This window comes from Pinus tabuliformis, chromosome 2_2, assembly GCF_031772625.1.
Source record: "Pinus tabuliformis cultivar Carrire ecotype Pingquan chromosome 2_2, CPIR1, whole genome shotgun sequence".
NCBI classification, from domain to species: Eukaryota; Viridiplantae; Streptophyta; class Pinopsida; order Pinales; family Pinaceae; genus Pinus; species Pinus tabuliformis.
In genome coordinates, this window is record NC_142300.1 from 303,378,239 (window position 1) to 303,394,212 (window position 15,974).

Genomic DNA, 15,974 nt, shown 5'->3' on the forward strand with positions numbered 1-15,974 from the left:
AAAAAGGTTATTTCATCTATAAGTTAGAGTACACCTAATATGGCCACTAGGAGGAAAAGGGGTTCCATTCTTTTCGAGGGCATTTTGTTCCACATGCAAGTAGAGTATCTGAGAGGGATAGAGAGAGCACACACATTACTTCTTTGTACTTGCAACCATTTTCTATTCAGAGAAAAAAAAAGTGACTACCTTGAGTTTTCTCCTAAAAGGTTTCCTTGGTTTGTGAGTTTTATTTTTGCTATTCTATATTTTTTTTTATAATTATAATTTGCATACATATGCAATAAATAGTAATTTACATATCCAAAAATCTAAAGAAACATGAACCTTTTCTAATATAGATTTTGGATTTTTAAGTACAATTTATCATATGTATTGTGACGAACTCTCACAAATACTAATAATAATGATCCCAATATAAATAATGTTGGAATATCACTTGTCATACTTCATTTATTTATAATGTTTTCTTTCAAAATTTCAATATTTTTTTTGAAATCATCACTAAAATCTTTAAAATATAAAATTTCCTTTAAAATTTAAATACTTAAATATTTTTAAATAAACAGAATCATCCGATTCAATTTGAATCCAAGTTGCCCTCAACCCAAGTCTGAGTCAACTCTGAGTCCAAGTACAAATTTAAATACCATTAAAAAAAAAATTGCTGCCACCTTTTGTTCTATGGATGACTTAGTCCAAGTACGGGTTTAAATACTATAATTTTTTCTCCCACTTATTGTTTTATGAATTAGAGAACTAAATTATGTTTTTTTTTTCACTATAAGTGTCTGTAATTAAATTATGTTATTTTTTCACTATGAGATTTAAAATCTATGGTACATAGGAGTCTGTCTATATTTCATTTCACACGTTATACCATCAAAGTTCCAATGCCACCCATCTTTGCCTACTTCCATTCAGACGTTAAGGTAATACAATTGTATTGATGTCTACAAATAACCAAGGAATATGTAAATAGGATTACATAGTAACGGGACTTTGTCACTTAATGATCAAATGGTGATCACATTGAAAAGAAGATCACATTTTGATAGACAATGTCTTTCTTTATTGTGAATGGCTCTTTGATGTCCTTTTTAAACTGCTGCGAAATCTGAAAAGCAAAATGATATAAATAAAAAAGTTTTGTCAATGGTGAACATTTGAAAATACAAAATGTCGTTATAAGTTTTCCTTCTTGGTGTATAAACTGCTTGTCCCTCTCCAATGTTATATCAATTTATTTTCTGTTATTCTTCTACTCATTTTAACTTTCATTTCAACCCATTTTAGCGGGTGCCGTTGTGATGCACTCTTTCGTTGGGCTATATTATAGTCAATAACCACACCCCGGGATTCGTATCACTCTGAAATTTATTTTCCAAATCAATAGCAAAATAATCTTATCAAGACCATCAAGAAGAAATAGATTGCAACAAGAAATCAAGACCATCAAGAATTAGATTGCAACAATTTGTTAAAAATCTTTACCATCGCTGCACAAGTCGTCATCAATGTGGCAATTGGGATTATTATGTATTACTTGAAGGAGAAGAACAAATAGTATATTCGAAGTACAAAAGTATTGTGATTATGATGGAAATTATAAAAGCTTAAGTAAATTATAAGTGGTAGTTTAGTTACGTTTCAAACTTGTCTAAAAAATAATGGAAATTTTGGTGAGATTTTGATAAAATCTGGGAATTTTTTTTGTAAATCCATGTTAAAGTTGTCAAACTTCAACTTTACGGATTCAAAGTGTTTTGGATGGTGCTGAATCCATTTTCATCATCAAAAACACTATTCAAACACTCCTACCTTTACCCAAATACTTTAGGTTATCCAGACAAATTTGCAACCCTAGAGGACACCAAACTACTACAGATAGACTAACTAAATAAGTAAGTGGTTAAATACAAAAGCACAAAAACATTAAACATAATATGGTAAGGATCTTATTCAGAAGAATTTTGGGAAATAGAAAAGTGATGGATTTGAATATTTTCTGTGCCCAAATTCTTGAAATTGCTGTCCCTTTTCCTCTTGAAGAACTCCCCCCAACTGAATTCTTTATATCTGTGCGGATTTTTCTGGTTGACCAACTCAGGTACAGGGCCCAAATTCTTGAAATTGCTGTCCCTTTTCCTCTTGAAGAACTCCCCCCAACTGAATTCTTTATATCTGTGCGGAATTTTCTGGTTGACCAACTCAGGTACAGGGCCCATCATGACATAATGCGAAGGAAAAAGAAAGAATGGGAAAGAGAACCTTTCCTTCTTGTCATTCACAACCACCCTATGTTCTACACTCTCGTATTTGCCATTGCTCCAAACCTGCACACCAGAAATCTTAATTTTGATCTTGTGAGTTTGTTTCTATAAAAACTATAAGATGCTTAAAACAAAATAAGTTACTTCTCACCACCACTGACAGAATGATTGTAAATTCAGTTATATATGATCACTCAGAAATCAATATATTTCACTTCCAGTCTAGTGAATTGTATTTAACCAAAAATATATTGCATTAACCTTTTTGTTAAAGCATGTTTCATATGAGAATTCATCATGTACTAATTAGTTTTTTGTTTTTTGTTTTTTTTTTTCTCAGAAGAAAAAGAATCATAGATTATATTAAGTCAATATAAAAAAACCATGATTGGATACAAAAGGATGACTTGAGCAGCTCCTATCAAGACATCATTGAGAAGAAGCATATAGGATGGATGACATATAGCACAGCATAATATGGAGACTGTAGAGAAAAAAGAGTAGATGAATCTAGATGAAAAGGGACAGTACTCATGGATACATATGCTTATCATTATAATCATAAGAAAAGAGCAAAGATTGGCTAAGCCCGAAGATTTAGGCCTGTTTGCTTGAAACAGAGTCAAAAATTGAGCTGATACAGTGCAAAATGGACTTATAGGGAACCTTGGAATCTCTGAAGATTTTATGGTTCCGCCACTTCCAAGCACACCAGATCATGATAACAAGAAGAGGGTGCCTTGACTCGCATTGAGTACTCCACCATTGAAAGGCTGCATGAACAGAAACAAAGACATTAAGAGGAAAATCAAATAAAATGGCAAGCTCATACCAGATTTCCTGTGAGGAGTTGCATTGAAAAAACATGTGAAGATTAGTCTCCTCTTCTGACTCGCACATCGAACACCTGCTAGGTCCATGCCAATTTCTCTTCCTCAGATTATCCCATGTCAGATTTCTGTTGTTGAATACCAGCCATGCAAAAAAGATCATTCTAGGAGGGCATCCTGTTTTCCATAGAGCCATCGGGAAAATTAAGGCAGAGCTCGAAGCCTTTGAGCAGATGATATCAGAGTAGATGTCTTTAACTCTGGCTGGCGCAGAAGCATTTGACATGGACCAAATTAGGTGGTCATTTAGTCCCCCGCGAATAATCCCGCTTGCCTGTAAGGAAGCTTTAACCACATTCCATGTAGAAGAGAGTTCAGCCGGCAGACCAATGTCATTAGCATCCTTCCATATGGGAATAAGGCCTAACCAATCCGAGATGAGTTTGTCCCAAGTGAAAACACCAATTCTGTGAAGGACAAATAAAAGATCTTCTGGTAGATAGTAGCTGTGACTACAAGCGATAGGATCAAGACCAATGATGAGCCTGTTTCTAGAGTGGATCCTCCATCTTAGTTTTGACAAGAAGAATTTCTCAACTTTCCTGAAGCTAAGCCAAATAGCCGATCCTTTTTTTATTCCAATTGCATCATTTCTATACCAGAATTCCAGGCATTTACCTTTCAAATATTTCTGTTTAATAGTCTCGCTCCATGGCCCGTCCCCGAAAATCCCTCTCCAGAGCGATTTGCACAAAAGTGCCTTGCCAAAAATTCTCAAATCCTTTAGTCCCCATCCCCCCAGATTCTTTGGCAATGAAATTCTGTCCATTTTAGATAGGTGAAACTTCCTCTGATCGGAACTTCCTCCCCAAATGAAGTTTGCCGTGATCGAGGTCATCTTTTGGATTATGCTTACCGGAAGGAAGAATAGATGAGCCCAGTAAACCGCCATCTGCAATAAAACAGCTTGAGAAAGTGTGACCCTGCCCGCCAAGGATAGACTCCTGAATTCCCATGCAGAGATTTTTTTGAAAAGTCTTTTTGTCAACCAGAGCCAGTCATTTTTGGAGTAACCTTTTGCTTTAAGGTGGAAGCCAAGGTATTTGAGGCCTTGCTTGAGCGATTTGGATTCTATACCAAAGAGCTGAGAAATCCAGTTCACCGTCTCCAAGTCGACATCGTTGTGATATAGCAGAGATTTTTCTTTGTTTATAAGGAGTCCGGAAGCTCTTTGAAATCTGTCTAGAATATCTTTTAAACATATCCACGATGATCTATAAAGCATTGCAAATAAAAGAACATCGTCTACGAAGAGGTTGTGTGAAGAGAATATGTGCCTGCATATCTTTATGGGTTTACATCTATCTTCAGCCACTGCTTTGTTGATATGGATACTTAGAGAATTCATGGCCACGATGAACAAGAGAGGTGAGAGAGGGCATCCTTGTCGCAAGCCTCTCTCGACTTGAAATAAGTGAGAGGGAAACCCGTTAACAATAACCACATAGTTCACATTCTCGATACATGCCATTATCCATCAATTATTTCTTGACTTGAGGCCGATCTTTGCAAGAAGGCATTCCATAAATCCCCAATCTAAGCAGTCGAATGCCTTCTGCAAATCTATTTTCATGATGGCCGCTGGAGATTGTTGAGCAAACATAGAAGAGAGGCATTCCTGTGTATTAGCTACAGCATCCAGGATGTTCCGGCCTTTTAGGAAAGCATATTGATCCTTTGTCAAATAGGAAGCCAGAATTCCTTTAATTCTTTCAGCAATAATCTTCGTGATAATCTTGAAAGATATATTGCACAGAGATATCGGTCTGTAGTCATTAAACGATTCCGATTCCACTTTTTTTGGGATGAGGGCGATCAGAGTTGAAGAAGTAATATGATGAATATTACCAGACATCCTCGACGCTTCCACCATCCTTAGGATATCATGCTTGATGAGGTCAAAGAAATGAGTGAGGAATTCAATTGTCCAGCCATCCGGCCCAGGACTCTTATCTTTCTTAAAAGACTTCAAGATTCCAAGAAGCTCTTCTTCTGTTACTGGTTGAAACAACGCCTCATTTTCATCTTCGCCGAACATTTGGGGGACCAATTCAATACCCCACAGAATATCCCGGAAGGCAACATTATTCCTTCTGCTGTATTGGTTCTTAAAATAGTTTACAGCCTCCCTAGTAATGTCTTCCTGTGATACAAAAGAGTCTCCATTATCATTCTTAATTTTCCAAATGGAGTTTTTGTCACGTCTTGCACTTGCAAACTTGTGAAAAAACTTCGTATTCTTGTCCCCTTCTTGAAGCCATGTTGCCCTGCTTTTAAGCCGCCAGAAGGATTCCTCTTGCTTTAATAACTCCAATTTTTTCCTTTCAAGCTCTCGAATGCTACATTTCATGGAGAAAGAGAGGGTGTTAGCATTTGCTTCTTTCAGAATGGAATCCAGTTCCTGTTGGATAGACAGCAGCTCCTTTTTATCTTTTTCCTTTTTTCCCACTTCCCATTTCTTTACAATCTTCCTCAAAGCAGCCATCTTGTCTCGAAATGTGAGGAACGGGGGGAGAAATGCATTTGCTGACATCTCCTTCCATGCATTTTCGATAAGATCATTGAAGGCTGGGTCCTGTAGGAAAGATCGATTGAATTTGAACGGGTATCCCTTTTTGAAACCTTTCACCGGCCAGGATAGCAAAATTGGTCTATGATCGGACACTAATACATTCTCCACTGATGAATGAGGCATTCCCATCTTGTCTATAATGCTAACATGCACTAGGAATCGATCGATTCTTTTCGCAATGTAAGCCTTATCAGTTCTGCCATTCGTCCATGTCGGCTTCATTTCCCCAGGGACGACATCCACCAAGTTCTTGTTAAGGAGTTCGAGCTTAATGCTATCTGCAAGAGAATCCATTTTCCTACAATGTCCCCAGCATTCATCAGAGCTCAAAGTAGTATTTAAGTCACCTGCAATTATCAAATGATCTATATCAAAAATTTCTGAGGAGAAAAATTTTCCCCAGAACGGAGCTCTGTTTTTATAAGGCGCATAAATGTTTAGAACATTTATAGGAAAATTTTTGCCCCTGATGGAAGCAGAGATGATGATCCCTGCAAAGCATTTGTATGCTTTGGCCCTGATTCGAGTGGGATCCCAAAGAGTTGCTAAACCTCCTGATAGCCCTCTAGCCTCTGTAGCTACCATATACCATGTTGGTAGCATCTTCCTGAAGTAGGAAATAGATGCCTCACAGCTGTGCATTGTTTCTTGTATAAGAATTATTCCCGGTCTAGAAGAGTAAAAAAAGTTTTTCAGCATTAGGAATTTGGGGTCAACGCCGAGGCCCCTGATATTCATAGAGACAATAAGAGTCATTTGGAGGATTCACCAACCGCATTTTCTCTAAGAGGCTGTGGATCCGGCATACCATAAATAGGAACTTCAATCAAGGAGAGGTTCCTGACCCCACTTTCGGTGACAGTAGTTCTGCCTCTAAAGTGCCTGCTACCCCCTCGAGTCTTTTTCCTGACAGTTATGTTTTTTGCCGATTCCGGGCTTATGAGGGGCGAGGCCTGATTCCTGGGCTTATGGATGGTTAAAGGCTCTAATTCAAGAGACTTTCTGCTTAGAAGGAAGTCCAAGTCGCTATCAGTCTGGTTAATTGGGGACGAAGAAGGGGAGTTAACAGGAGTTACAGACGGACATGGATCCTTTCCTTTTATCTGGGATAGGAGGGTTTTGTCAGGCGATGGGGGGGAGGATGAAATAGGGATGGGGATCGATCCAAAGGAAAAATCCTTTACCATCATGGGAACAGGGGAATGTTATGAAACCAGCTCAAGAAAATATAGAAAAGATAGATCAACGCCTTAGAATTCAGCCTCTTCGAGGGGGCAACCTCCTTTACATTACATAAATGAACAATTCTTAGATGATACAAATGACAAAACCTCCTTTCTATATATAGGAGTCTAAGGAGTCACAATATAATCCACCCGACCTAACAATAATAATATAAAGCCACAAAAATAACAATAGAGGGATTCTATGGGGCACATAAATAACAATATGGGGGTAATAGGGGCACAACAATATAAATAAGGCGTATAACTACAATAGTAATGGGGTAATCACTAGTATTATAGGGACCCAACATGCCCCTCTCCTTCAAAAAAGTGTTGTCCTCAACGCTTGAGTAGTTCTGGATACTTCTGCATAAAATTCTCATCCTCCCATGTGGAATCTTCAGCGGATAAGTTCTTCCACTTGATAAGATACTCTGAAATTGATCGATTTCGTAGCTGTCAAGTTCTTGTTTTTGTGACTGCTTCCGGTTCCAATAAAATTTTTCCTTCCTCATCAAGTTCTGGCAATATTGTTTGAATTGGGAGCTTGTCACCTATAACCTTCTTTAAACATGAAACATGGAAAACTGGGTGCAATCGAGAAGCTGCAGGAAGCTCCAATTTGTATGCCATAGTACCAATCTTTTGCAACACCTTGTACGGACCATAATACTTTGGTGATAATTTATTATCCTTCTTAGCTTGCTTTAGGGACATTTGCTTATATGGTTGTAGCCGTAGGAATACCCAATCACCTACATCAAAACTTCTTTCACTGCGATGTTGATCTGCCTGTTGTTTCATTCTATTTTGTGCCAACACGAGGTTATCCTTTAAGAGTTGGAGGACTTGTATTGATGTTCGATGTGATGTTCCACTGCCTGAACCTTAGAATTTTCTCTTAAATATGATGTGATGGATGGTGGTTGATACCCATAAAGTGCCATAAATGGGGTCATTTTTGTTGCTGTATGGAAGGAAGTGTTATACCACCATTCAGCCAGAGGCAACCATTTGACCCATTGTGTCTGTTTATCAGATACAAAGCAACGAAGATATCCTTCCAAACATTTGTTTACTATCTCAGTTTTCCCATCAGATTGAGGATGATAAGATGAGCTATGAGCTAACTGAGTACCAAGACAAGAAAATAATTCTGTCCAAAAATTTCCAGTGAAAATGGGATCTCTGTCACTTACAATAATCTTTGGGTTTCCATGTAGCTTTTGAACTGTTTCCATAAATGCAGTAGAAACTGTACTGGCTTTAAATGGATGTGATAATGCACAAAAGTGTGCATACTTGGTAAGTCTGTCAACTACCACCATGATGACACTCTTTCCCTCAGACTTGGGTAAACCTGTGATAAAATCCATTGAAACCTCCTCCCAACGTTGGCTTGGAATGGATAAAGGTTGTAATAGACCCGGTGTCTTAATTGTTTCAACTTTATTTTTTTGGCAAACCAAACATTCTGCCACAAACTTTTGAATATCTGATTTAAGGCCATCCCAAAAAAATTCCTTCTTAACCCTGTGGTAAGTTTTTAAAAATCCTGAGTGCCCTCCTAAGGGAGAAGTGTGCAATTCCATAAGAATCTTTTGTTTTAGCTGGGAATTCTTACAGAGGTATAAGCGATCTTTGTACCATAACGAATCATTTTGCCAGCTAAATGTATCAGAAGTACTGGAATCTTGTTGTAGCTTTCGAATAAGTGCCCACACTTCTTCATCATTCTTCCATTCCTCCCTTGCTTCGTTTATCCAATCTGGTTGGATAATAGAAATGGCACACAACAATGCTTCCACATCCTCATCCTTTCTTGAGAGTGCATCTGCCACCACATTTTGCTTCCCTTTTTTGTAGATGATTTCAAAGTCATAACCCAACATCTTTGTGACCCACTTTTGTTGCTCTTCAGAGGATAATCTTTGTTCTAAAAAGTATTTAAGGCTATCATGATCCGTTTTTACCTTGAAGTGTCTTCCCATTAGGTAGGGTCGCCATTTCTTAAGTGCATGGAGTATTGCCAACATTTCCTTCTCATAAATAGCTTTGCTTAAAAACTTTCCCTTGATTGGACGACTTTCAAAAGCAATGGGTCTTTCATCTTGCATTAGAACAGCACCAATTCCATTTCCTGAAGCATCACATTCCACAATAAAGGTTTTTGTGAAGTTCGGTGTAGCTAAGACCGGTGCTTGGCACATTGCCTCTTTAAGATGTTCAAAGGCCTTTGTTGCTTCCGGAGTCCATGAAAATGCATCTTTCTTCAATAATGTTGTTAGAGGTGCTGCGATAATACCCTGTCAACCCAAGAAATCCTCGCAGATGCTTTATGGATGTGGGGATTTTCCATTCCTTAATGGCTTTAATTTTGCTAGGGTCTACCTTAACTCCATGAGATACAATATGACCCAAATATTCCACCTCCTGGACTCCAAAGAAACATTTGGATCTTTTTGCATATAATTGTTTCTCCTCCAATAGTTGTAGCACCCTGTCAACATGTTCAACATGATCCTTCCAAGACTTGCTGTAGATTAGTATATCATCAAAAAATACTAACACAAATTTTCTAAGGAATGGTTTGAAAATTGAATTCATCAAACCTTGAAATGTTGAAGGTGCATTGGTAAGGCCAAAAGGCATGACCAAAAATTCATAATGACCCTCATGAGTTCTAAATGCCATTTTCGGAATGTCTTCAATCTTCATTCTGATTTGATGATATCTCGAACGAAGATCCAACTTGGTGAAGTAAATTGATCCATGCAATTCATCCAGTAATTCATCAATAACAGGAATGGGGAACTTATCTTTAATAGTGAGCTTGTTGAGCTCCCTATAATCTGGACACATGCGCCATGATCCATCCTTCTTGTGCACCAATACTACTGGAGCTGAGAAAGAACTTTGACTTGGTTGAATTATACCAGCCTCTAGCATTTCTGCAACCATACGTTCAATTTCACTTTTTTGGGCATAGGGATATCTGTACGGCCTGATGTTTGGAGGAACACTTCCTGGAATCAGATGAATAGCATGATCATGATCACGCATAGGTGGGAGACCTTTGGGAGTCTCAAATACCTTGGAATGATTGTCCAGGACTTTTTGGAGATCTGGAGAAATAGATGATTCCAATGTGGAAACATCTAGCGAACATAATTGTGCAATTACACCTCTTTGCTCCTTTTTTAGAAGCTTTGTCATGCCATTAGAGCTGATTATCTTTCCTGGTTTCCCTGCAATACCCCTTAATTCAACTTCCTTTCCTTCCGTAGAAAATTTGATGAAAAGTTCTTGAAAATTAAAAGCTATTGTACCCAAGGATTGTAGCCATTGGACTCCTAGTACAACATCAACACCTCCCATTGGAATGGAAAGCATTGGGCTAGTCAATACATATTCTCCCATGGATAGCTTGATATTATGGCACTTTCCAGAGCAATTTATTGTTCCTCCATTTGCAATCATCACTTGACACTCTGGTGCTGGATATAGGAAGCAATTCAATTCTTTTGCTACCCTACAATGAATAAAATTGTGGGTGCTTCCTGAATCAATCAACACTATTACCTTTTTCTTCTTGATTTGTCCTTCTATCTTGATGGTTTGAGGAGTGGTAATTCCTGCCAATGCATTACAAGATATGGTCGGATTTATTTGTTCTTCATCTAGGCTTTGTTCCTGGAGTATATCTTCTTCTTTTGACCTTTCTTGCTCCTTTTCTTCTTCCTCTTCACAATCTATGTAGAATAATTTCTTCTCAGCACACTTATGACCTTTAGTGTATTTGCTATCACAACTGTAACAAAGCCCTTTTGCTCTTTTTTCTTCCAATTGTTGTGGTGTCAACCTTATAGGTTGTGGAAGACTAGGGGCAACAACACTTCCGTCTTTATAGTTGTGAGTGGTATGCTTCCTGGTTGCCATAATTTTGCTTTCCATTTTTCTTGCTAACCTGAATGCCTTCTCTAATGAATCAGGTTCCCAAAGGCGAACATCATGTTGGATATTATCCTTTAAAGACCCTATGAACACATCAATCCTATGCTCCTCTGGAATATCTTTTACCCTTATGTTCAATTTTTGGAACTCCTCAATGTGCTCCATTACTGAACCCTTTTGTTTGAGACTTATCAATTGGCTAAAAAAAGTGTTGCTTTTTGTATCTTCATAATGTGCTATCAATTCTTCCGTAAAAATTTCCCAAGTGATAAATTGTTTACGAGAGCAAAGCCATTGATACCATACAAACTGATTTGGTTCCAAATATACAGTTGCCATACGTACCTTTTGTGCGTTTTGCACATTATTGAGATCGAAGAATTGCTCCATCTGTAATATCCATGTGGCGGGATCCTTGCCATCAAACTTCCTCATATCGATTTTTGGAATATGGTGATTCTTTGATCCAACATTAGCGTCTATGGAATCATGATTAACATTTCTTTTGTTCTCATCATGAGTTTCCTTTACTACCTTTTCACCATTAGTGACCCTTTCTTGTAGAAACTTCTTCAATTCTTCCATGTCTGTCTTCAAATCTATCTTCAAATCTGCCATGTCTCTCTTCAAATCTGTCTTTGAATCATCCATCTTAGCTTCCATGCCTTTTATCTTAGATTCCATGCCATTTATCTTAGATTCCATGCCACTTATCTTAGCTTCTGTTAGCTTTTGTGAGAATGACATTTGTTGCACTTGTTCTTGTAATTTTGATATATCATTTAGCATTTCTTCCTCTTCTTCATGAGTCATGCTAGAGCTTTCAGTTTCCTTACTAGGTGTTTGCATTTTCTTTCCTCGGGGCATCAGTTACCGATAATAATGCTTTACTATGCCCTTTGAATTCCGTTAAACCAAGCTTACACAAAAATTTAAAAAAAACTACACACCTTTTTTCACTTTATAGAAGCCTGATATTGAATCTGATGTATCTCTGTAATTTCGAATCATCCAATTCTAAAATTGCTACCTGTAGTAGTCTTTTGTGTTCTCTTTCCAATGCCACAAGTCTGAGCCAAATTGGATTCTCCAAGGAAGAGTTATGTGAAATCTCCCATAGTGACTTGCTTTTAGACTGGTTCAGTAGAGCGAACTTGTACGACATACCATGCATCACTGTTTCAACCTTTGAATTTGAAACACACACACAAGAAACTAAAGTCCATCCTCTTTCTATACCTTCTTATGAAATTTCAATCCGATCCCCAGAGAGAAAGTTATGACGATTTTCCCCAGGTCACCTGTTTTGAATGTAATTCAGGAGTCTGCAAAAAGACCAACTTCCTCAGATCATATCTCTGCAAATATCGTACAAAAAGCTCTAAAATTCGGATCCAAGGTTCAGCGTGCTTTCTTCTCAAATGGGTGTTTTTTGCGACTTCTGAAACGTCACAGAAACAAAGTTATAGTGAAAATGCCACGATGACCTGTTTGGAGCAGCGAAACCCTAGAATCCAAAGCTCTGATACCAAATGTTATGAAACCAGCTCAAGAAAATATAGAAAAGATAGATCAACGCCTTAGAATTCAGCCTATTCGAGGGGGAAACCTCCTTTACATTACATAAATGAACAATTCTTGGATGATACAAATGACAAAACCTCCTTTCTATATATAGGAGGCTAAGGAGTCACAATATAATCCAGCCGACCTAACAATAATAATATAAAGCCACAAAAATAACAACAGAGGGATTCTATGGGGCACAAAAATAACAATATCTGGGTAATAGGGGCACAACAATATAAATAAGGGGTATAACTACAATAGTAATGGGGTAATCACTAGTATTATAGGGACCCGGAACAACTTCGTCATTTCTTGGTTCCGAGATGGGGTGGCATTGGAAAGCCAAAGGGCTATTAGGCAGTTGATCCTCGAAATTTGTAGGGCTGCCAGGCCTTGAAAATAAGGGAGGGTCCTGTGATGAGACCCAGGGATTATTGGGTGATCTGGGGAGGTCGTCGGCCAAAAACTCTGTAGAAGATAAGCTGGCTGAGGATAAAACTCTGCTCTCCTTTTGTCGAAGAAACCTGTTTTTAATGCGCTTATGCTGGGGGCAGCTTTTGATCAAATGGCCTGTTTTATGGCATGCAGCGCACCTGAATGGAATGCCCCAGAAATCCAATCTTTGCTTAATTAACTGGTCCCTCCAGGCTATTTCAATGTGTTCTGGATATCCCCCTCTGTAGGATTTTTCTATGAGAATCCATGCAATCCTTTTATCCTTTTCACCCAAGCACCAAGGGTCTACATAGACGAATCTGCCAATGGCATTTCCTATCTCCTCGAGGGTTTCCTTAGACCATAGTTCTAAGGGAAGATTTGGAAGTTTTACCCATATTAGGTTGTTGGAGGGAGTATTTTTCAATGGGTCGTATCCAATATACCACCTGTAAAGAGCGAGGAAGCTTCTTCTAAACACCCATGGACCCTTAAGAATGGCTTCGGCATCTCCAGCAGCAAGAAAGTGAAAACAATACCATTCTTTCATAAGGTTTGATATCACAGGAGTGTATCCTATTACAGGCTTCCAGTGGATGGCAATCCATTTTCTCATGTCTGCATCATTCATCACGGGGAAATGCCATCTACCTACAAGGGCGAGGTTTTGGAGGCTTTCAATCCTTTCTGTAAGATGGATATTATCAAGCTTGATTGCAGAAGGCGGGGCAGTTGTCTTGACAGGGTTGTGCGTCTTATTATAGCGGTCACGCGGGACCTGAGCCTTTTGTTCCGCCTTGCCTTCTCTATGGGAGAGATGTTGTTTCCTTTCACCCTTTTGACGAGACGGCTTAACAGCCACCTCATCCAAAGTGTCTTGCCACCCACCATATGAGGTGGCATTTCCCCATGCCTGTTTAGCCTCCATGGTGGCCCTGATGAGAGCCTCGGTGGCAGCTGAGTCGGACCCACCCTCCATACGTAGCCAGAGAATCTTTCCTTGGTTTCAGCAAGATTTTGGACAGAATATCAAAGCATTAGAGTACAGAAGCATTAGAATTCTCTGACTTATGACGTAAGGATGAGAGCTGTGTAGATAAATGCCTTGAGAAGATAGGAGATGGAAGGGAGTTGTTCTGACACCACAGGAGGATTATAGAAAGGTCGAGAGAATGAAAAGGACGGCAGAAGAACTCCCTCAGAATTTAATGCATGTACTTGTTCAGGTGGTATCAGCTGAAGAGATCAGAAAATAGCTTTGGGATGGCAACAGCAGGCCGCCATATCATGGATTTGGCAGAAATTCAAGGACATATCCAGACACAAAAGGGTGATCTTTCAATTCCCAAAACCGATATGAATTTGAAATTTCAAAAACCGGCCATCGGAACAGGAAATATTCCGGAAAATTAGGGAGGAGGACTATTCTGCTTCAGGAAACTGAGAGGATTCGAAGCCGAGACTTCTGAGAAGCCTAGCTAGAGAGATGGGGATTCATCACATGCAAAGCAACAGCAGTAAATCTGAAAGATGCACCACCATTCACCTATCCTAAACCTAACATCTTTACACGGCTTGTAGAGAACTATAATCTTCCTAAATTTTTGGAAAAAATCCTTTAGCATCTTAACAGACACTCCAGAAGAAAGGCTACCCAGAAAGGAAAATCATGAAGTATAGATATCTGTACTCAATTAACTAGAAAGCGAGTCTACATACTAGATATTACCCATCATAAGGAAATCACCGAGGAACGGAACTAAATTGTATACAAAAACATGCAAGGTAAGATAGCAGTGTACTAACCTTTACGGCGAGCGACCACCACGAGCGAGAGCGCCAGAAATCTTAAGTGACTGAGCATCAACATGCAAGATTTTAGCACCAGAAGATCATCGAGCGAAGGATATCAGGGTTCGTCATCGATATGCAGAGTGGTAATTATACAAACTAGAGCAAAAGAGCAGTCGAGCACGAGCCCCCCGTCCCAGGCAGGAGGGACGACAGGCCGAAAGGCCGAAACCACTCACAAGAGAATGGGCAGAGGTTTTATAGGATTTCAGCACAGAGGGATCTTAAGCTTGTAAGCAGACATGTGTCCTGCCCACAATAATCATGCATGCATGTTCTTCGAGCTTAAGACAGATAGCGTTAAGACAACGTGGAGAATAGCTGCAGAATCCTCATGCGCATACTTGGGAAAGCTATGGCTGGAATGGAGATGGGACGTGGCGGAGATTTGGCTTCCTGTAGTCGTCCATCATTGGGCCTGAACGGAGGCTTCTGGTTCGTCCCTTAAGTCAGCTGCAGCTATCCATTGGCGTCCTCTGCTGGTGTTGAAAGCTGGTTGGTCCCAGGAGAAGGCGCTCTCGTCGCCGTGCGTCGCCGCAGCTCTGGTTGTCCACAATTGAATAAAAATTCAAGGGTAGCCATCATCATGTACTAATTAGTTAGACATGAATGGAAAAACAAAAACTGCTCATCTGCATGCAATCCCCCACATTGAAGACAAAAGAATTGGGGATGGGCTTCACTCCAATCCATTCTCCATCCTTTAGCTTGACTTGAAGTCCCCCAACGTCATCCTGAGCAAGCACAGTGAGAGCCCCTCCGTCCTTGTGGGCACCCACTCCCAGTGCCAGCTCTGGCACAGGGCACGACGAATAATGATTCAACCTCACAACCAATGTTTGTTCCTCAAATTTGGAATTGAAATATTCAGCCGGCAACCCAAAGCTCAAAGATAGGAGTTCCACCAATCTGAAAGCAAGCTTCTCCATGGCCTCTGCATATTTCTCGCAGGCCTCCCTGTATCCACAAGCCATTGCAAACCAGTCAATAACTATCAAAAGTTTAGAAGCCATATTTTAAGAACTATTGGTAGGTAATTGTGCTGTGAGCTATCAATTATCCATGTAGTTGATAATAATGATAAAAATTTAGAAGAGAGTAAATGTTATAGTGCTCATAAATGAGTTTAAATATTTAAATTTTGAATAAAAAATATTTTAAAGATTATATATATATATATCTATATTTAAATTTCTAGTCAATA

The 15,974-nt window shown here is 39.1% G+C and overlaps 1 protein-coding gene across 1 annotated transcript; it reads right to left on the minus strand.

The window, feature by feature from the left end:
* Window positions 1-1,958: 1,958 nt before the first annotated feature.
* On the minus strand, window positions 1,959-15,744 carry LOC149192500 (protein LATERAL BRANCHING OXIDOREDUCTASE 1-like). The gene is made up of 3 exons (XM_089406398.1): window positions 15,376-15,744; window positions 2,208-2,336; window positions 1,959-2,105 (listed from the first exon to the last, which is right to left on the minus strand). The coding sequence occupies exons 1-3, from the start codon at window positions 15,742-15,744 to the stop codon at window positions 1,959-1,961; spliced, it is 645 nt and encodes a 214-aa protein (XP_089262524.1).
* Window positions 15,745-15,974: the final 230 nt, after the last annotated feature.

What these genes read in the sequence shown, in the direction of transcription:
- LOC149192500 (XM_089406398.1), bottom strand. Translation starts at nt 15,744, where the DNA reads ATGGCTTGTGGATACAGGGAGGCCTGCGAGAAATATGCAGAGGCCATG. An exon ending in GTTTTTGTTTTTCCATTCAT is followed by an intron (nt 2,337 to 15,375) that starts GTCTAACTAATT and finishes TCTGGTGTGCAG; the next exon opens with GTTTGGAGCAATGGCAAATA. An exon ending in TGGGCCCTGTACCTGAGTTG is followed by an intron (nt 2,106 to 2,207) that starts GTCAACCAGAAA and finishes CCTGTACCTGAG; the next exon opens with TTGGTCAACCAGAAAAATCC.